Source organism: Chanodichthys erythropterus, chromosome 15, assembly GCF_024489055.1.
Source record: "Chanodichthys erythropterus isolate Z2021 chromosome 15, ASM2448905v1, whole genome shotgun sequence".
NCBI classification, from domain to species: domain Eukaryota; kingdom Metazoa; phylum Chordata; class Actinopteri; order Cypriniformes; family Xenocyprididae; genus Chanodichthys; species Chanodichthys erythropterus.
Window position 1 is genome coordinate 18,747,667 of NC_090235.1, and position 22,527 is coordinate 18,770,193.

Genomic DNA, 22,527 nt, shown 5'->3' on the forward strand with positions numbered 1-22,527 from the left:
GCGTATTTTATTGTGTCCTAACGGTAATTTTTTGAGTGGATGTCTGTGACAGAATGGCAAATTCTCATTCTACATGCGTCGCATGCGTGGAGCATCTGACCTAGTTGTTTCCACTGAAGCCACTTGCTTAGTGCTTCTGCCAAATAACACATGTCTCTGTTTCTGTCCTCTCCCATTCTTCTCTTTATTCAGTTGTCAATTGCTCTGATCCTGGGATTCCAGCCAACTCTATCAGGCAGAGTAAGATCGAGCACGGAAACTTCACCTTTGGCACGGTGGTTTTCTACGACTGCAACCCCGGCTATTACCTGTTCGGCTCTCCCGTCCTCACCTGCCAGCCCACGGGTCAATGGGACAAACCGCTGCCCGAGTGTATCGGTATGTTTCTGGCATCTTTCAATGAAAATTTGGCAGTGGCATTGTGGTGCTAATTACCTGTTTATTCCAGTAATTGAGGGGAATTAGTTGCACGACCCTCTTCCTGCTGCTTAAGATCAGTGGATGTAATTGAAGGACAGGTGGCAGATTAATTAGCAATGGCAGGTTTTTTTAATCTGATCCCTGCTTTATTATGTGAATGTTGAAACACAGCACATCTTCAGCCTGTGTACAGCTCAGTGAGACACGTTCTGCAGCAGCTGCGAAGTCGACGGGACCTGAGCTCACATTTTGCCCTGACAAGACTCCCTGCTGTCAGAGATGCCCTTTCGCCCAGTCGCCACTTTGCTTTGTGTTTCCATAATGTTTCCTGTAGTTTTACATGTCTGAACACCATTTATAGGGCTCTGTGAATACCAAAGCGACTCTACAGTAAGATCTGAGACACGTTCCGCATAAAAATGCTGACGCTTACTTGCAGTGTTTATTGTTTCTCGACTGGTTATGAGAATTACTCAATGCTTTATTTGTATATATTTATATGTATTCACACCTGTTATATGTAAACAGCTTTTCTGCTGACATGCAAAAATATATACTGTATGCACAGCTGAGACCCTTTGTTTTTTTCTGCTGTTTTACATCTAAAACATGTTTAAAAAATGTTTTTTTATGTTAGCTTTATTACATGTGCACATTAAAGCCTCATTACTTACCACTAATATCATTTTAAATCAATTTTGATAAATTATTATATTAAACTAGATTAAAAAGTTTGTAGACAAACTTTATGTTGGCTTGAGAAAGCCTAGCCAGAAAGTTTGAAGCAGTTTTAAAAAGTATGAAGGTTTTAAGGCGTTCATGTGGTGTTCTGTGTGGATTCAAGGGCGTTGCTACACGTTTTTTAGGGTGTTCTGGATGGATGCTAGGGTGTTGCTTTGCAGTTTCTAGGGTGCACAAGGTGGTTGCTAGGGTTTTGTTCGTGTACTTGGGGTGGTTGCTAGAGTGTTGCTTTGTGGTTGCTAGGGTATTCTAGATGGTTGCTAGGGTGTTGCTGTGTAGTTGCTAGTGTACTCTGGGTGGTTCCTAGGGTGTTGCTATGTGGTAGAGTATTATAGATAGATAGATAGATAGATAGATAGATAGATAGATAGATAGATAGATAGATAGATAGATAGATAGATAGATAGATAGATAGATAGATAGATAGATAGATAGATAGATAGATAGATAGATAGATAGATAGATAGATAGATAGAGTGAGTGAGTGAGTGAGTGAGTTCTGGACAGTTGCTAGGTATTTGCTAGGGTGTTGCTATGTGGTTGCTAGGGTATTCTGGTTGGTTGGTTGCTTGGGTGTTGCTATGTGGTTCCTATGGTACTCTGGGTGTTTGCCAGGGTGTTACTATATGGTTGTTAGGGTATTCTGGGTGGTTGCTAGGTTATTGCTTTGCAGTTGTTAGGGTACTTGAGGTGGTTGCTAGGGTGCTGCTATGCGGTTGCTAGGGTGTTCTGGGTGGTTGTTAGAGTGCTGCTATGCAGATGCTAAGGTATTCTGGGTGGTTGCTCTAGTACTCAGGTTGGTTGCTAGGGTGTTGCTATATGATTGCCTGGGTAATTGTGGTGGCTGCTAATGTGTTAGGTAATTGGGCTGGTTTCTAGAGTGTTGCTATTTAGTTGCTATGGTAATTGGGCTGGTTGCTAGGGTGTTGCTTTGCTGTAGCTAGGGTATTCTGGGTGGTTGCTAGGGTGTTGCTATGTGATCACTAGGCAGTTACTAGGGTATTCTGGGTGATGCAATGTGATTGCTAGGGTAATCGGGGTGGTTGCTAAGGTGTTGCTACTCAATTGCTAGGGTGTTGCTTTGCGGTTGCTAGGGTCCACAGGTTGGTTGCTATAGTGTTGCTATGTGGTTGTTAGGGTATTCTGGGTGGTTGCTAGAGTGTTGCTATGTGGTTGTTATGGTACTCAGGGTGGTTGCTAGGGAGTTGCTTTGCAGTTTCTAGAGAACTCTGGGTGGTTGCTATGCAGTAGAGTATTAGATAGATAGATAGATAGATAGATAGATAGATAGATAGATAGATAGATAGATAGATAGATAGATAGATAGATAGATAGATAGATAGATAGATAGATAGATAGATAGATAAAATGAGTCTCAGTGGTTTAGAAATAGCACATAGAATGGCAGCTTAATCGAGTCTAGTGGATTAATAAATTTGAAACAGTGAGGTCTAAGAAACAGGAAAGAAAGAAACTTTCAGAAAGTGCTGATCAAACCATTCTTACAGGAAGCTGAATTAGCACCGTATTCATTGAGATAAACTAGAACGAATATATAATTAAAAGTAAAGAGCACCTTTGTTTCAAGTCTTTTATGTTTTATTATAATCATATTCAATTTGTGAATGTGTTCTGAAGGAGTTTTTGCCGATCCACTTATTTCTTCACACTTTTCTGCGTGTGTTGTGGACAGTGGTGGACTGCGGGCATCCTGGATCTCCTCCCAATGGCGTGCTGAGTGGGGACAAGTTCACCTTTGGCGCCACGGTGCGCTACAGCTGCACGGGTGGCCGGCAACTGAAGGGCGAGTCCTCACGAACCTGCCAGCTCAACGGCCATTGGAGCGCACCCATGCCCTTTTGCTCAGGTAGGACGGACATCCATCTACACAATTAAAGTTGCTAAGAGCCATTTAATGCTGCATTACACCATGTCCTGACCAGACACGATAAGATACCAGCGACGATTCCACACCAGACGCAACACGACTACGAAACGCGACAAAATCAATCAAAAATCACAGTTAATTGGAAGAACTTGTGGTCAAAACATTGTCTATTTTAATAAAATTGATCTATGGGAGCAACAGTGCCAGTGTGCTGATTTTTGTTTATTTTTGAAGTGTTTTATCTGATTCAAACAGCTTTGTGCTCATTAAACATAGCTGCTTCCACAAAAAAAAAAAAATTGTTGTTTTTCCTTACATTCGTAGGTTGCAAAAGTTATTTCATTCCACAAATTTGATTGGACAGGCGATATACCAAAAGCACTGGTGTTTTGTAAAACAGTTCTGTATCAGTCTGTTGTCTGTGTTCGCAACACTTCCTGCTTTGGCTTCATTTGGAACTGTTTTCTCTGGCATAGAGCAAACCTGAAAAATAGCTGGCCATGTTGTGTTTGGAATGTGATTTATTTGAAATTACACCAAAGTTATTTCTAGTCCAATTTGTGTTCTAATTTGAGTTCCAAGAGTCCTGATATACAGTCCAGCACTGGGAGTTCTCACTGTTTCTATCACTCTGCTTGTCTGTGTTCCAGACAGAATCTCAGTCTATTTACTAGTGGTGGGGATTTTTCGGTGACTCTTTCTGCACGTTATAATATTGGTATGCAAGTACATGGTGATTTTTTTTTTTTTTACAATTGATTCATTGTGCCATTCACTCAAACTGCTTGTTTAAAAACACTGATTCATTCAGGAAATTAAACACCACTACTGTGAGACACATGAGGGTTAGCAAGTTGGAGCAAAAATAGATAAAGTAACTCTATCAGTACAGTGTCTAAAATGACAGCAAAGTTAAAGAGGACCTATAATGCCCCTTTTACAAGATGTAATATAAGTCTCTGGTGTCCCCAGAATGTGTCTGTGAAGTTTCAGCTCAAAATACCCCACAGATCATTTATTATAGCTTGTCGAATTGGCCCCCATTTTGGTGTTAGCAAAAACACACCATTTTTGTGTGTGTCCCTTTAAATACAAATGAGCTGGGCAGCTTTCCAGAAGAGGGTGGAGCTTTAACCCTTTGATGCGCAAGCTATGAAAACCCCTTCTAATGCGCAACATGGGTCAAAAATGACCCGTATTCATGTAATTTCAATCATGGTTGAGTGTTTCTTTGCTGAATCTTTGAAATAAATGTATTTTATCATTCATTTATTCCAGGTATTCCTTAAATATCTTGTTTTTAATTGTCAAAAATCATAATGTTCATACTTTATTAACAAACACAGTTTTTGTATGTCTACATCAGTTTTACACACATGGGTCAAAAATGACCCGTATTCATTTCCTGTTTTATTTCAATCATGAAATAATTTAGGAAATTAATACGGGTCATTTTTGACCCATGTTGCGCATTAGAAGGGTAGTGATACAAAAAAGGTTTTTATTCAAAAAGTAAGAAAAAAAATTAAAATGAGGATTTGTGATGATCAAGCCGGGACATTTTTGACCCATGTTATGCATCAAAGGGTTAACAGCTCACGCTTCGGTTGCTCAACAACAACAAAGCTGGAGAATCTCACGCAGCCAAAATGACGACAGTGTTCAAACCGGAGTCGACACTGATAACTATATTAATGCTTACACCAATGCATAATAATGTAATTTTTATAATAAGTGTGCTATGCAGTTTTCTCATCTGCTGCCTCAAATGCTCTTCATCTTCATGCATCTGATATTTCTTTCCAATTCCTCGTCACGTAAAGCTTGTGAAACAGGAATACCACAAAAACAGACTCGTAATAGACTGAAATAAGATGCAATTTGTTTCATATCTTCCCCTTTCAATGCATGTGAGTGTATTTATTCCTCTGGGGCTTGCCATCGAGAGTATATGTTTATGCACAGCTTGAGTGAGAAATAGTTTCTTTCAGTAAACACAGTCTGTTCTGCCTCTGCTTTAGTATGTAATTAGTCATTATATTAGTCATTTAGGTGTAGAAGAACCTCAGAAAATAGCTCGGTTCACAATCACCCCGAATAACAATTGGTGAGAAGTAAGTTTGGATGACTTCCAAGCAGCAAAATGTCTTCAAATAGAGCTTGCGAGTTCTTCGGTGTGAGAAGAAACTTATTGTACACCAGCAAGGCTGTGAGAATCCGCCCCAGCAGCAGGACCATTAACTCAGCAGAAGTTTGAGTCGGCGGGACTGTTAACACTCGCCCGCTGAGAGACGCGGCCCTCCAATTGCCCGATGACTATGTAAATGAAGTTTACAGCTGAAAAATCAACTGGTGGGGCGCCGCCTTAAGCCTGCGTCTGACATCTGTGAGGTGCATAATTAATCTGTGGGTTTGCTGTGCGTTTTTTTTTTTTTTTTTTTTTTTTACATTTCAGTCATTTTTCATTGAGATTACATGGCTGGAGATACAGTAGTGGCCAAAAATGATGACCGGAGGGGATATTAGTTTTTCAGTTAAACCATCAAAACACTAAAGGCACAATATGTACATTTTCACCGCTTGAGGTCAACTATTCAAAACAAAGGCGTAGCTTGATGACACCGAGATTGAGCGCGGAATCATGGGAGATGATTAACCTCACAGCCAGGGGAAAAGAATCCGACGGGACTCAGGCTCAAATCATGTTCATGGATGAGATTATTAACATTACTGTAGTATGGGCCGAGTGCTGTGAGAGCGAAATGAAGCCGCTGGAGCGATTGTTAATGAGAGACGAGCACGACACATATCTCGATAGCAGCGGAACTTTTATTATGCTACAGTCGCCGCTTCAAACGTATGAGGTAACACAGCGCTGTTTATCATATTAGATACATTTGAGTGTGTTGAAAATGATGTTATAATATTACTCTGTGTGTTTGCTTGGCGGCTGCTATGAGACACTTGTTGCACACTGCAGTAAGCTAGATCGATATTAGAATATCATATTAATATAATCAAGAAAACGAGATCCAAACAATAAGGCTAAACATGTTGAGCTAAATAATTTTTTTTTTTTTTGCCTATAAATGGGTCCAAACAGTTGTTCCCTTGTCTAATAAAATATATTATATGCTAAAGCATCATGGTTTCTACAAAATAAAACTGGAAATCGAGGTTAACAGGGTTTGATGTCATTAGCCGCATTTACACTCCAGGTCTTGAGGGCCAATTCCAATTTTTTGACCATATCCGACCGATCCCACTTACCGATATCTGCTTTTACACTACACTTGGCAAAACAAACAAAAATACCATTATGATATCAAAAAATCTATTTTAATAGTATACTGAGTATATCTGTACCGCAAAATCTTTCAAAAAGTCACTTGGGAATATCCAATCTGTCCGCTTACACGGCAGGCACAAATGCATGTTTCTGATTCATATCAGATTTATTTCCACATATGAATGAGGCCTGAAACCAATCGGAGAATATCAGAATCCATGCGTATTTTTCCTGCTTCCACATTCGTGGGTCAAATCCGGAAAAAAACAGAAATGGGTCATTTGAACCATGCAGTGTAAATGCGGCCATTGATAGGCGATGCACGGACACTTGCTTATTACTCTGGATTTAAACATTCTTGGAAACATCTGGAATAATGTAAGTACACAAGTCAAAAAAATATATAACATAGTTCTAGTGGTTTTGGGATATTTTAATCCAGAAATCTTACATATTGTGCCTTTTTAAAAAAACATTTTATATATTGTAAATATGAGGGAAGAACAAAATAAACTTGGTTATGGTATTTATCTGAAAAAAGATATTTTACGTATTTTTGCATGTGTTCATAATATCTTTGTTTGACAGTCTGGCCAAAAAGTATGTGCACACAACTGACATGTTTATTTCTTTATCACAAACAAAACAATTGTCTCCAAGCACAACTACGCAATATGCTTACAAATCTTAATAATATTTGAATAAAGGGTATCAATTTTCCTATGCCGGACATCAATAGTTTGTGTCTGTTTATGTTGTTAGATTTTAAAACAGGAACAGGGACCTCAAGATGATCTGTGGAGACCAGACCCAGCATTCATAATTCATAACAAACACAACACAATACCCCAGCATCTCACTGCTGTTGTTCATTCTGTAAAAGGAAAGGAAAGGCATGTACTAACTGGGAAAAAATCCAGAGGTGAACCTCAAAGGGCTCCACATGTCCCTACACCCACACGTACAACACAAGTTTTGTCGAGCAGCAAACATGGCTTAAAGAGATTTTACATAAGCCGTACACCATCCACACAAAAACGCTCTGCAAGGCCACTTCAAATAGCTCTAAACTTGGTGTGCTAGCGGCAGCTGAGCCTTTGTCACATAGAATTATTGCAAATCAAGGATCCCTGTGTCCAATACCTCACCTTACTCTGATTCTACCACATTGTCACATTGTCCTTGGGGACTTTAAAGAGAATTAAATATAAACACGCAGCAAAAGTGAGAGAATGGCTCAGTCATTGGCATTTTGAATGGTGTTATACCCCATTCTGGTTCAGTGAGCTAAGTTATATAGTCTGTGTATGGTTGTGGCCTTTATAAAAAAGATTTTGTGCACTGAACCACTGACATGGTATTGATAGTGAAGGACACGATTCTCCCTCTTTGACAAAATTTTGCGTTGTTTGCATGTTCTTGAGATTGAGAAGGAGCTCTTGAATTATTAGAAATCAGGCCAAAAGGTTGTGCTGTTTTTTGTATAAGCCTGTTGACTGGACTTTGATTGGTTTGGTTGATTGTAGTGTCCTTGTGTTTTTTTCATCCATCAGAATCATTGTTCATGATAAACACTTGGTGTGCATTTTTTAAGCCCATAAATTGACATGTATTTTGAGAGGGGGTCTGAATGACCGCAGATGACATTTAGTAATGTGTGTGGGTAAGATGACTATGAGATAGTCTAAAATACTGTCTGTAACCTTCAAACTGAGCATTTATTGAGCATTGGGTATACCTTGCGAAGTACTGTATACTTCACTTTACTTGTACGCGTACACAGGCATTCGATGCATACACGGTTTTGAGCTATCTCTCGCCACTAGTTACAACCCATGTAAATATATTTGTATTCTTTCATGCTTGAGTTGTACAAATGAGAGGGTACTTTCTAACCTCTTCGCACGATCTCTCGTCTATGTAGGCCTCCATCGTCGCTGTAGCTTGCATGCATTCTGGTCTGTTCTGTTTATGCAGGTTTTCTTCGACTACTTTGTGAATCGACACCCTCAGGACACAGTTGCCACCTTGTGGATAAACTAATTACTGCAAAAAAATGAATGTGCATGTGCAACAAAAATCCGACGGTGCACTTACAGTACACGCATACTCTTCTGATGATGAAATTCCCATCACGACAACTGTCTCAGTCGCCAATTTTTTTTCTCCACATTTACTCTACTGTTCAAAAGTTTGGGGTCAGTATGGAAAATTTCTGGGGTCAGTATGAAATTAATACTTTTACGAAGCAATCAAATTGATCAAAAGTATCTTACCAAAATATATATATATCAATATACTATAAGCTGTAAATGTTGTTTTTCCTATCGCAGTTTCTACACAAAAATATTTATAATATTTTTAAAAGCTTCTTGAGCAGCAAATCATCATATTAGAATGATTTCAGAAGGATCATGTGACACTGAAGACTGGAGTAATGATGCTGAAAATTCAGCTTTGATCACAGAAATAAATTACATCTTGAAATACATTAAAATTACATTAAAATTATTGTTGTTTTAAATTGTAAAAATGTTTGTCAATAGTCTTGTTTTTTGATTAAATAATGCAGCCTTGGTGACCTTTTTTTTTAAAAAATCTTACTGACCACAAATCTTTGAACGGTAGTGTAGATTCAACATCATATCGTAATTTTTTCATGATTGTGTCATACAGAAGGTGCATTCACACCTCAAGTCACCAAACTATTAGTTGCAAGTATCTTAACACTCATTTTCTCATTGCTACTTGCCTCATGGGGTCACATAAGTCAAATGTATTTTAATATAAATGTATAATTGTAAAAATATTACTATATTATGTTGCTATTATAGTACCTTTAATTTTACTCTTTTTATTTTACTAAACATTACCTATTGATGTTTCTTTTCGGCATGCAGGAAGAAATAATGAAATAGTCATGTTGTAACTGAGTAGAGTACTAAGTGAATTAAACAACAGATTTTTAAAAACTAATAATGTTTACAGTAATGTCCAACATGCCTTATGTGGTCTCAACACAAATGGATTAAGTAAACTTCCATTTGACAAATTTAAATTGATTGCACCCAATGAAATTAAGCTGTGTCAAAATGTTCAAGAATTGTGTTGCATTAGCTCATTTTAATTAACCAAATTGCACAAGCAGCAAAAAATCCATTTTTTGAGTGCATGTTGCCTCTGATCACCAACTCGCATTGAAAACAAATCACTTCTGCTCGCTTTGTCATTACAAAATCGCCTCCCCAGATAAACGACATGTTGCTGGAAACTTTCAGACAGTCTTTGCATGAATGCAAACACTCACTTTCCTTGTTTTTAAACACCCACTGTTTACCCATTAAACCTGCATTAAGTGTCTGTGACCCATAAAGCATGAATACAGACATTGCCTCTTTCCAGTCCCGCTGTATGTGCTCCGATCCTTAACACAGATCCATGACCCAGAAAGGAGGAGGCAGAAAGAGAACAACAGCTAGACGGAAAGAGAAATCTCTCTTCCTCTTATAGTCCTAGGAGGCTTTATTCTCCTTCCTGGTACTGTTCATCTGCCTCCAAGGTTTTCTGGGTTTCATGGCACAAAATCATAGCAGCGAAACCTCATCCTTTTTCCTGTGTGCCGTGCTGAAGGCGTTCGTACACTCAAACGTGCTCACGCAAGGGATTGCAGGCTGTTAGAAAGGCCTGAGTTGATATTTTTGTGTGTGCATCTGTTGCACGAGCGGCTCTTGAGATCGGTCAGCAGTGTCTCGTGCTGTTTTACTACCTTTTGTTTTAATAACAGTCCAAACCGAAGCTATTAAAAGCCTTTGACCTTGATGCCGGCTTCTTTTAATTGCCTACATCCAGTGAGTGGTCTCCGAGGTAAAGCCTCCTGAAGTTATGACATGATCCGACCCTCTTAAAATCAACAAACAACCATTTACTCTTTGCCCCTGAAACAGCCTGATACCCAATTAGCACATATACTGGGCTGCATCAGTGAGGGCTTTAGTGTCCTCCTGATGGGAAGATCTTCTGTTCTCTCCTTGCTCACACCTGAACTTCCTGTGTTCCAATTAGAGCAGCTGTAAGTGTGTGAGAGCTGCAGCCTCTAGCAGCGAGCATCTCTCAAGACTTCACTTCCCAGCTCTGCTTGAGCTTTCTGGCACCGCTTGACTGCAGATAGAGCGAGCCGACTGCACTCTGATTGAGACAGAGCAGCTGCTAGATCAGACCTCAGGGATTCTGCTTTTCTTAAAGGTGAAGTGTGTCATTTCATTGTCCCCAAAGGAACAGATCTGCAAAAAAAATAAAATTTCTTCCAATCAGGTCTCCCACATTCTCCACCTACTGCTTGTAGGTTGGACAAGAAGGTTGTCTCGACCTGTAAAGCTAAAAATGTAATGCGTTAATTGGATTCATTAATTACGGTAAAAAAAAAAAAAATGTGTTAAAATTGCCCCGCCCCAGACGAACGTAGGTCATCTGACATTTCATTCGGTTGATTGACTGTTCTTTTCCGAGCAAAACACAGCAGAATCTGCAAATCAATCGGGTGAACCAATGATTTAATGGACCATTCATAAAGAGAACCATTTACTTCACTCCTGAATGAATCAAATTAATGAATCGCAATGACTTAATCATTAAAACATTTACCGCCACCTACTGGCAGTTTTAGTTTCTTATTTAGAGTATAATTTCATTCAAAAAATAATTTTATATTTCCATATTATAAAAAAATAAATAAAGGTATAGTCGTTCAAAAATGAAAATTCCGTCATTTACTCAACCTCATGGTCCAAAAATGTATGTGTAATAAATTAGATCCTGAATCAAATAAAATATTTCTTTCTGAAGCTACTTTTAAATATCTGTTTGATGCTTTACACAATAATGACTTTATATTACCTTTATATTTCTCAGCCAAATTTGATGTGCGATCAATTCGATTAATCACCACATGTAATTAATTAGATTAATTCGATTTTAATATATATAAATTTATATATATATATATATATCAGCATATTAGAATGATTTCTGAAGGATCATGTGACACTGAAGACTGGTGCTTAAAATTCAGCTTTGATCACAGAAATAAATTATATTTAAAAGTATATAAAAATAGAAAAACATTATTTTAAATTGTAATAATATTTCACAATATTACTTTTTTTTTCTGTATTTTTGATCAAATAAATGAAAGCTTGATGAGCATAAGAGACTTCTTTCAAAAACATTAAAAATAGTAATCTGTCCAAACTCTATATATACATTTTATATATTTTTATATACATTTATATAGCGCAACAACAAGTACAGAGCGCACCGGTAAAAAATTTTGTAAAATGCACCTTTGAAGTAGGATAAGTGAAAATGAAATAACTTTTTAAGTATAGAAAGAATTGCATACTTCACTTCACACAAATGCCTGATTATTGTGGTAGAAGGGAAGTGACTTAAGTGGACTTTTTGCCAATCTTTGACTGAAATTGTAGACAGAGGGCAGGTAATTATGGGAAGAATGAGATGTATCTGTGTGTCCTGCTTGAGTGTGGAGAACATGTGCTTAAAGGGGAATGTTCTCCCAAAAATGAAGATTTTTACTGCTTCAGCTGTTTTTGACCATACAGTGAAGGACAAAGATGTTCAAGAGAACACTGGACCCCATGAACTCTCATTGTGTGAACAAAAAAAGGACAAAATATCTTTTTTGAAGAAAGAAAGTCATACAGGTTTAGAGAATCATGAGGGGTGAGTAAATTTCATTTTTGGGTGAACTAACTTGAAATTCTAGGCTTTGGCTCGGTCAGTTCTGCTGTTTCATATCTGACCCGTATCTGTTGTCCCAAAGCATTTTTGACATGAAGTGAAAAATCAACCCTGACTGCTAAAAGCCACCAAAGATGCCACTGGTCAATAATCCATTTTTAATGCCCTGCTTCACTTCCACTCAAGGTTTGTGTGGATGCGGATAGATGGCATTTAATATCTCATCAGTCATCTGACATAATCTTGTCAGCAGTGTTGCATCAAAGTGTGAACTGCATGTTTACGGTGATTTCTTTTGATCAAAAGTGGCTGTACATCAACTCGTGACATGCAAATGGACATATACCAGCTCCTTCCATGTCTACGGTGGTCTCAGAGCTGCCATTGCAGATAAGTGGAAGAGTTCCAGTGGGACGGCTAGTACAGCAGTCCCCTCCGTCTGCCCTTGAAGTGTTATGCTTGGTCAGCACTCTCTTCCTGACAGAACGCGCTCTTGGGAGTCCAAACACCCACACCTCCCGGCTCTCGCTCCTCTCGTCCTCTGCCACCAGCAAGAAAGACAAAGATGGAACATGACATAAAAACACGCACCTTATGCCACAGCGACATACAAGCACACGTAGGCCTTCCAGGAAATTTACCACCATGCATTTACTCAGAAAAACCGGTGTGTTTCACACCCCAAGAAAAATACATGTCACTGTCACAACACATCCCTAGTGGTGGACTACTCAACTAGTCCATTCAAGCCCTAATCTGAGTATGATATCTGAGTAATCCGATGGGATTCCCATTCCTTTATCACACCACACCCTGAGAAACAGACCCCTCTGTGTGCTTGTTCTCCGAGAGGAAATCCATCCTCCTTTCTTAGCTTGATGTCATCATGCACCACGTCCGTCTGGCCGCGGGTACCCGCTGTGTGATGCATGGCACATGTATGCAATTTACAACTGCGGGATAAAAACCTGCTAGTCATGCAAGGGTCAACAAGTGGCCCTTCAGCAGAAGAGCCTGTCCAAGCAGCCCACTGACGTATTAATAAGTAAGAGGAACATCCTGCAGTTCTTTAATAACAGTCATTTTAATCTGTCCCCTGGGCCGCCCGCCACTAGCCCTGCCTACTGAACTCCCCAGCCACACTGATGAATTACATCAGGAGCAGGAGCTGCCTGTTCTTAAATAAATCATTACTTGTTTATGGGGCCGGCCGGTTCCTTTGGCATGTTGGCTGACCTGATATGAGAGGGCAGTTTTATATTAAGCATGTTTGCCTTTAGGGTTTTGGGAGGGTTTCACCAACAGTTCGTAAGTTCTTTGTGACAGAAAGTTCACACTATGGGCTTTCTTAATAGGTTAGGGGTTAGGGTTAGTAGAATAAGTTGACATGTACTTGCAAAGTTACATTCTAAGAAATGCTGGGTTAAAAACTACCCAAGTTGGGTTGAAAATGGACAAACCTAGTGACTGGGTTGTTTTAACACAGTAGTTGGGTTAAATGTTTGCCCAGCGTGCTGTCCAATGCAAGCAATACAGTAATAAACAGTGGTGTAATGTAACGAAGTAATAATACTTCGTTACAGTACTTAAGTATTTTTTGTGAGAATCCGTACTTTACTTGAGTTTTTATATTTGTGTCAACTTTTACTTTTACTCCACTACATTTCCTAAATAAATTGTCTACTTTTACTCCGATACATTTTCCCAAAGCATTTTCGTTACTTACTACAAATAAAGTCGGAAGAACACAGACTGCAAGCAAGCATGTGCAAACAAGTGCCGCACAATCACGGTTGATTTCATTTTCCGGGTAGCGTCCGTTGCCGGAGCGACGGAGAAGAGTGTGCTGTCATTACGAGACACTGATGTCAAAACTATCACTGATGCCTCATATAGTTTGTTTTGACACGTGATGTAAGGCTGTGCGCTGCACAGAGCGGGTCACTTCAAAACGATTTAAAACGGACAACAAAATGGTCTGTTATACAGCGTACACTACAGTACATGTTTTCATATCACTATAAAGTAATTAGTTTGTTGACTAGATGCTGCATTAGTGGAGAACAGTATGTTTGCCGTCGAGGCTGAGAGGACGCTAACATTAGTAACGTTAGTACCTCAAGCGGTTAAAACAATGTGACAAAAAAAACAACAACTGTATGACACGATTGTTACCAATCATTTGCATTAGTTTATAACTATTTGTTCGCTGTAATGCATTCATTATCCGGCGAAGTTGCATATTTAAACTGTATTCTCATCATACAGACAGAAGTATAACAAATCAGAAATGTAGCCTATTCAATTTCAGTTTTTATCGGCACTGTAACACGTTTTGATTAGATAATCATCAATTTTTCTAAAATAGAGCCAAATGATGTGTGAAAGTACACATATAATAGACCCATGCTATGCCTTTGTGTGTAAAGATGGTAATTTTTAAGCATGACTGTTTTGGATTTATATGACATAGTAACATTTTACAATAAGAGTACATTTGTAACATTAAATAAGGTTAATAAAAGTATTGTTCATTTTTAATTTCAACATTTTCATTTTAACATTTTAAAGTTGTCTCTTACATTAGTTATAATGCACTATGAATTAACATGAACGAATGTATAATTAATATATTAATATTTTTTATGTATAAAAATTACAATAAACATTTAGCCATTTTTTTCATTTAAAGAAACAAAATGTAAGAGAGTTAAAACTGAACACAATCTTGCTGCTCAAACTGTGTATAGAACAATTTTTAATAATTTTTTTTGCTCCTTTTGTATTTTACATTTACTTGTACTTTTACTTTCAAACTTAAGTACATTTAATATCAAAAAAATACTTTTCGTACTTAAGTACAAAAAATAACACTCAAGTAACTCAAGTAAACAGTAACATTTAAACAGCAACTTTAACTTCTACCAAAGTCATTTTCTGGTAAGATATCTATACTTTTACTCAAGTATGGTTTTCGAGTACTTTATACACCACTGGTAATAAATGAAGTTAATGAGCAATAGTTGAGTTAAATAAAACTACCCAGCAGATTGGACATTTAACACACCCGCTGGGTTAAAACAATCCATTCGCTGAGTTAAAACAACCCAATTGCTGGGCTTGTCCATTTTCAACCCAACTTGGATTGCTTTTAACCCAGCATTTTTTTTTAGAGAGCAGCAATTGGGTTGTTTTAACCCAGTGGTTGGGTTAAATGTTTGCCCAATATGCTGGGTAGTTTTATTTAACCCAACTATTGTTTAAAAATGAGTATATGGCTGGCTAAAATGAACCCAAAATATGTTGGAAATTAAAAATCAGACACATAATTACTAGAGGCAACAGTAATAATCAAAAGGTGAACATTTATTAATAAGTAATTTGAGAAATGTTTATTTTTTAATTATTAATTAAAGAAATTAATAAATGTTCATTTTCAACATACTTTTGGTTCATTTTAAGCAATCAATACCATAATAATTGAGTTAATGAGTAATAGAACAGTTAAAACTACCCAGCAGGTTGGGCAAACATTTAACCCAACCGCTGGGTTAAAGTAACCCAATTGCTGGGTTTGTCCATTTTCAACCCATCTTGGGTTGTTTTTAACCCAGCATTTTTTAGAGTACAGCAGTTGGGTTGTTTTAACCCAGCGGTTGGGTTAAATGTTTGCCCAATGTGCTGGGTAGTTTTATTTAACTCAACTATTGTTTAAAAATGAATATATGTCTGGCTTAAAATGAACCCAAAATGGGTTGGAAATACAAGCAATACAGTAATTTTTAAACAATAGTTGGGTTAATTAAAACTACCCAGGGTTGGGTATAAGTATTTTATAAGCATGAGTTATTTACATAATGTTAAAATAATGTAAATGAGTATGTCAACGTCATCATATATGTGTGAGAGACTGAAGTCTTTGATATAATTTAATCAGTCTGCCAATTATTCCAGATGTTACTCATGTTCAGAGGCTTCGGTTAATATTTATTTTATACACAAGTTTTCAACTAAGTATAATTATGCAGTGATCAAATACTTAGTAGTGTGTAAATTGTAACTTAGCATCAGAACTAAGTTTCACCAGCTGCTACAACCAGCCTCTGATCTATTTTAGCTCTTGTGGCTTCAGCAATAAGTCATGGTTTCTAACACTGTGTCCTAACCAGGTTTCTGGCGGCAAGATATTTGTCTGCGCACGCTGAATGTGAAACTGCTGTGCGACGTGGCACAATCACAACCGATCACTTTCTATATTTGGTGTGGCTAGATTATTCATAAGCCCTATGTGAGCGAGTGCAGGTGTGTGTCTTTGTGTGCGTTTGTGTGCTGATGATGAATGGAGCTCAGCTTCAGGTGAGGTGCAAGGCTGCAGGGCCCTGAGCTCAGATATATGGAAGCAGCAGGAATCAATCAGGAATATCAATTTCCAGAGAGCTGTAGCAAAGCCTTGAGTGCATGAGAAAAAAGCTGTCCTCCTCCAAGATTACATCCTGAGAGGGCCCGCAAAAAAAGGCGAAGGACTAGTCATCCTTTTTTATCCATTTGACAGTAGAAAAGGTTAAAATGGCACATTTCTTTACACTTGATGCAAATTCTTGGTTTATTTCTTTTTTTCTGCCTCATATTTTCCTATTTCTACAGTCATATCTGTTTTGTGGTATCTTTTGAATTATGGAAAGCATAAAAGTATTTTTGATGCATTATTTATGCCTTGTAATGCACCTAATAATGTTTTTTATGGTATTGTTATAATACACTTTAATACTTATCTATTAATTGAACACAGCTTTAGAAAAGTATAATGCATTAAAACACATGACAAACAACCCATTTCAAATGTAACAAGGAATCTGCATTATATGCTTGTCAAGCTCAATTATGGCTTTATTATTTACACAGTGGCAAGAAATTAAAGGGGACCTTTAAATGAGTGTAATAGGGGCCTAAAGTTATTAAGTTATTAGGTGTTTAATTAAGTTAAATAACTAAAGTTATTGTCTTTTCTATAATTTAAATAAAAAAAGATAAAACAAGCAAACTAATGCAAAAAAAAAAAAAAAATCTAATGCCGAAAATGAATCAACTCCAATACTAATACTTGTTTAAAAATGTTTGTGCTGTTGTTTTCCCACCAAAATTATGTAATATCCAGGGGGATGGGATGGAAAGTAAAATTGAGGGCACAGGAAAAACCAATTAAAATGATTTTTTTTGTTGTTGTTTTTGTTTGTTTGTTTTTGGTTTTGTTTTTTAAAAACACCTGGAAGGTTTCATAATATATTTTTTTATGTTAGGAGGTGACATGCCAAAAATTATAAATTAAAAAAACTATTTAAAATTCACCCCATATGTTCACTTAATGGTGATATTGTGATGAATACTAATGCAGGTTCTGCTATAAGTTTAATATTTTATCCAATATATTATGTCATTTACAATGGGGACATGAAAATTTACGGCATAGTTGGAATGACCCTCATCTCTTCTCAATCTCTATTCTTCGTCTCTCCAGGTGATTCCTCAGGGACATGCGGTGACCCAGGCACACCATCCCACGGCAGCAGAGATGAGAGTGACTTTCGGATACGCAGTAAAGTGCACTTCAGCTGCTCAGTGGGATACGAGCTTTTTGGCTCAGCAGAAAGGATGTGCTTCCCCAACGGCACATGGTCCGGTACTCAACCCTCATGCAAACGTAAGCACCTGCAGCAGCTGACATGATACAGCTTCTCTGAAACTGCCCGACTCCCACTCTCACTTCACATTGCATATACTCTCTTCTTACTTCGCTAGGAGAATGCAGAAGTAGAGCAGCCCAAAGCTACTTAGTAGTTTTAACAAGTCATCAGTTGATCTAAGGCTTTGTTCAAACTGCATGCAAATATGGTTTGGTTGTCAAAGCTGAGATTTAGAACTGACTGTGATTTTGCATGCAATGAAATCCATTTGTTCTGATCAGGTGATCTAGATTTGGCATGTTAGTTTCAGGTCAGACATGTTACAAAAGATTTCTATTTCAAATAAATGCTGTTCTTTTTAACTTTCCTTTTTAACAGTTTCCTCAAAAATATTAATCAGCACAGCTGTTTTTAACATTGATAATAATCATAAATGTTTCTTGAGCAGCAGATCAGCATATTAGAATGATTTCTGGAGGATCATGTGACACTGAAGACTGGAGTAATGATGCTGAAAATTCAGCTTTGATCACAGGAATCAATTAGATTAAAAAAAAAAAAAAACGGTTTTAGAGACTAAGCACATTTTTTTTTTTTTTTTTTTGTAATTATGGTATATTTAATAATAGTAGTATGCTGTATATTATTGCAATATTTACTTAAATAGGAACGGCAATGGGAACTACGTCTTCTTCCGCTGTATCTCCGCTTGTCGAGACAATATTCGCTCACGCTCACTCTGTCAAAGACAAGCAACAATAAAACTACCTAAACACTGGGTTGTTACGTCTGACCCAGGATCTGAGTAACACAAAAACTACCCAAACACTGGGTTGTTACGTCTGACCCAGGATCTGAGTAACACAAAAACTACCCAAACACTGGGTTGTTACGTCTGACCCAGGATCTGAGTAACACAAAAACTACCCAAACACTGGGTTGTTACGTCTGACCCAGGATCTGAGTAACACAAAAACTACCCAAACACTGGGTTGTTACGTCTGACCCAGGATCTGAGTAACACAAAAACTACCCAAACACTGGGTTGTTACGTCTGACCCAGGATCTGAGTAACACAAAAACTACCCAAACACTGGGTTGTTACGTCTGACCCAGGATCTGAGTAACACAAAAACTACCCAAACAATGGGTTGTTACGTCTGACCCAGGATCTGTGTAACACAAAAACTATCCAAACACTGGGTTGTTACGTCTGACCCAGGATCTGAGTAACACAAAAACTACCCAAACACTGGGTTGTTACGTCTGACCCAGGATCTGAGTAACACAAAAACTACCCAAACACTGGGTTGTTACGTCTGACCCAGGATCTGTGTAACACAAAAACTAACCAAACACTGGGTTGTTACGTCTGACCCAGGATCTGAGTAACACAAAAACTACCCAAACACTGGGTTGTTACGTCTGACCCGGGATCTGGGTAACACAAAAACTACCCAAACACTGGGTTGTTACGTCTGACCCAGGATCTGAGTAACACAAAAACTACCCAAACACTGGGTTGTTACGTCTGACTCAGGATCTGTGTAACACAAAAACTAACCAAACACTGGGTTGTTACGTCCGACCCCGGATCTGGGTAACACAAAAACTATCCAAACACTGGGTTGTTATGTCTGACCCCGGATCTGGATAACACAAAAACTACCCAAACACTGGGTTGTTACGTCTGACCCAGGATCTGAGTAACACAAAAACTACCCAAACACTGGGTTGTTACGTCTGACCCAGGATCTGTGTAACACAAAAACTACCCAAACACTGGGTTGTTACGTCTGACCCAGGATCTGTGTAACACAAAAACTAACCAAACACTGGGTTGTTACGTCTGACCCAGGATCTGAGTAACACAAAAACTACCCAAACACTGGGTTGTTACGTCTGACCCGGGATCTGGGTAACACAAAAACTACCCAAACACTGGGTTGTTACGTCTGACCCAGGATCTGAGTAACACAAAAACTACCCAAACACTGGGTTGTTACGTCTGACCCCGGATCTGGGTAACACAAAAACTACCCAAACACTGGGTTGTTACGTCCGACCCCGGATCTGGGTAACACAAAAACTACCCAAACACTGGGTTGTTATGTCTGACCCAAGATCTCGGTAACACAAAAACTACCCAAACACTGGGTTGTTACGTCCGACCCAAGATCTCGGTAACACAAAAACTACCCAAACACTGGGTTGTTACGTCTGACCCAGGATCTGTGTAACACAAAAACTACCCAAACACTGGGTTGTTACGTCTGACCCAAGATCTCGGTAACACAAAAACTACCCAAACACTGGGTTGTTATGTCCGACCCCGGATCTGAGTAACACACAAACTATCCAAACACTGGGTTGTTAGGTCTGACCCAGGATCTGGGTAACACACAAACTACGCAAACACTGGGTTGTTACGTCTGACCCAGGATCTGTGTAACACAAAAACTACCCAAACACTGGGTTGTTAGGTCTGACCCAGGATCTGAGTAACACACAAACTACCCAAACACTGGGTTGTTACGTCTGACCCAGGATCTGTGTAACACAAAAACTATCCAAACACTGGGTTGTTATGTCCAACCCAGGATCTGAGTAACACACAAACTACCCAAACACTGGGTTGTTACGTCTGACTCAGGATCTGGGTAACACAAAAACTACCCAAACACTGGGTTGTTACGTCTGACTCAGGATCTGGGTAACACACAAACTACCCAAACACTGGGTTGTTACGTCTGACTCAGGATCTGTGTAACACAAAAACTACCCAAACACTGGGTTGTTACGTCTGACTCAGGATCTGTGTAACACAAAAACTACCCAAACACTGGGTTGTTATGTCCAACCCAGGATCTGAGTAACACACAAACTACCCAAACACTGGGTTGTTACGTCTGACTCAGGATCTGGGTAACACACAAACTACCCAAACACTGGGTTGTTACGTCTGACCCCTGATCACCAAAAAAAATACCCAAAAGGCTCAACCCAAGACTCAGGTAGAAAAGATAACCCAAGATTTTTTACAATGTGCCTTTTTATACTACTGAGTGCTGAAAAGAGGACTTTCCTGTTCATTTTAATAATGATATTGCATCCAACCTCCTGCAAGCAAGACTTGTCTTTATTATTACACCATAAAATAGTCCCAAAAGTCATTTATCAGTGACAAACAATAAAATCAACTACCCGCTAAATAATATATCACCGTCCGTGTTGTTACCTGATGTTTTATTTCGGCCTGCTCCTCCTGTATGCCCTGTTACAGTTGTCAGAGTCCTACACCACATAATAAACACACATTTTCCCCGAGGCTGTAAAGTCTACTGCACAAATGAAAGATGACTAGCCACTTCCAGGCGGTGTTTTCTTTAGGAAACATGATGCACCATCTTGTTTTCCTGCTTCGAGACCTGACTAATGGTGTTTCTCCCAGTGCTCCCACCGCCCACAGAACATAGTTGACATGACCCAAGCCATTGTGCAGGAATCATCTTTGAGAGACGGCAATTGGCACTGGGTTACAGGAACACTGACTAATTGAGGGGGAAGGCATCCTGCTATAATCCGTCCCCCATGCCGGAAAGTGACAAGCCCTGTGGGAATCACAATGGTCAGCGTGTCATCGCAAGACAAAGCGAGTGCTGCAGTTCCCAGCAATGGAGGTGTACCGCAAGCACTGTCACAGAGAGATGATTCAATCCTGAAAGCAAGCCCGAGTTCCTCCATTGCAGTAGAAGCACTTTGGTGGTTTAATAGGTTTTCAGCCGGTTAATTCACTCAACCAGCATCTCTGCGGCTCTCTTTTTTGTTCTTTTCATTTTCTCTGTCTTGGTGCCATGCTCCGGGTATGATCTACAGGCCTGTCACACCATATCTTCAAACTTCATCCCCACTCATTTAAGCCCAACAGATGCTAATACCTCATTCTGTTATAGCCGCTGTCCCTTATCACAGTCATTACATGGTCAAAGACGTCTCTGTAATGATCTCTGTTCCTTTAGACCATCACTTTCTTCCCATTATATGTCGATAAAAGATATATTAAAAGCAGTATGAGGGAAGCTACTCAAAAAAAGGAACATACAGTATTAAAGATAACGGACTACTTCGGATTCATTTGCTGATTACTTCATGGTGTTACTTATTAGAAAGCACATAGACTCGTGTAGCCAAACCTTTGACTGAACAGCATATGGTCTGGTCCACATTGCCACTTATTCTTGCCAAGAACCACCTACTTAGACAGTTTTGTGAGCAATATGCATCGAACAGACTGTCTGTGCCATCTGAGACTAAGGAACATGACAAAGATACAAGGCTGGGCAAGACACTAGGGGTATATATGTGATCTTTTTAAGTCGCTTTTTAAAAGCTGTTTATGTAGAAGCACAATTTGTGAAAGTGAAAATACTTAACCTTTTGATAGTGTCTTAATCATTTCATGTACACAACTGTTCAAAAGTTTGGGCTCTGCTCTGTAAGATGTTTTTGAAAGCTCGTCTAGACTGCATTTGTTTCAGTACAGTAATATAGTGAAATATTTTACAATTTAAACTAGCTGTTTTCAATGTGAATATATTGTAAACTGTAATTTATTCCTGTGATCAAAGTTGAATTCTCAGCATCATTACTCCAGTCTTCAGTGTCACATGATCCTCCAGAAATCATTCTAATATGCTGATTTGATCCTCAAGAAACATTTCTGATTATTATCAATGTTGAAAACAGTTATG

The 22,527-nt window shown here is 38.6% G+C and overlaps 1 protein-coding gene across 1 annotated transcript in view; it reads left to right on the forward strand.

Moving 5' to 3' along the window:
• csmd3b (CUB and Sushi multiple domains 3b) overlaps window positions 1–22,527 on the forward strand; it is a 514,670-nt gene that overhangs the window by 454,272 nt on the left and 37,871 nt on the right. Inside the window, exons 55-57 of the mRNA XM_067361816.1 lie at window positions 193–378; window positions 2,855–3,028; window positions 17,611–17,793. Coding sequence (XP_067217917.1) covers window positions 193–378; window positions 2,855–3,028; window positions 17,611–17,793 — 543 coding nt within the window. The remainder of the gene's footprint in view (window positions 1–192; window positions 379–2,854; window positions 3,029–17,610; window positions 17,794–22,527) is intronic.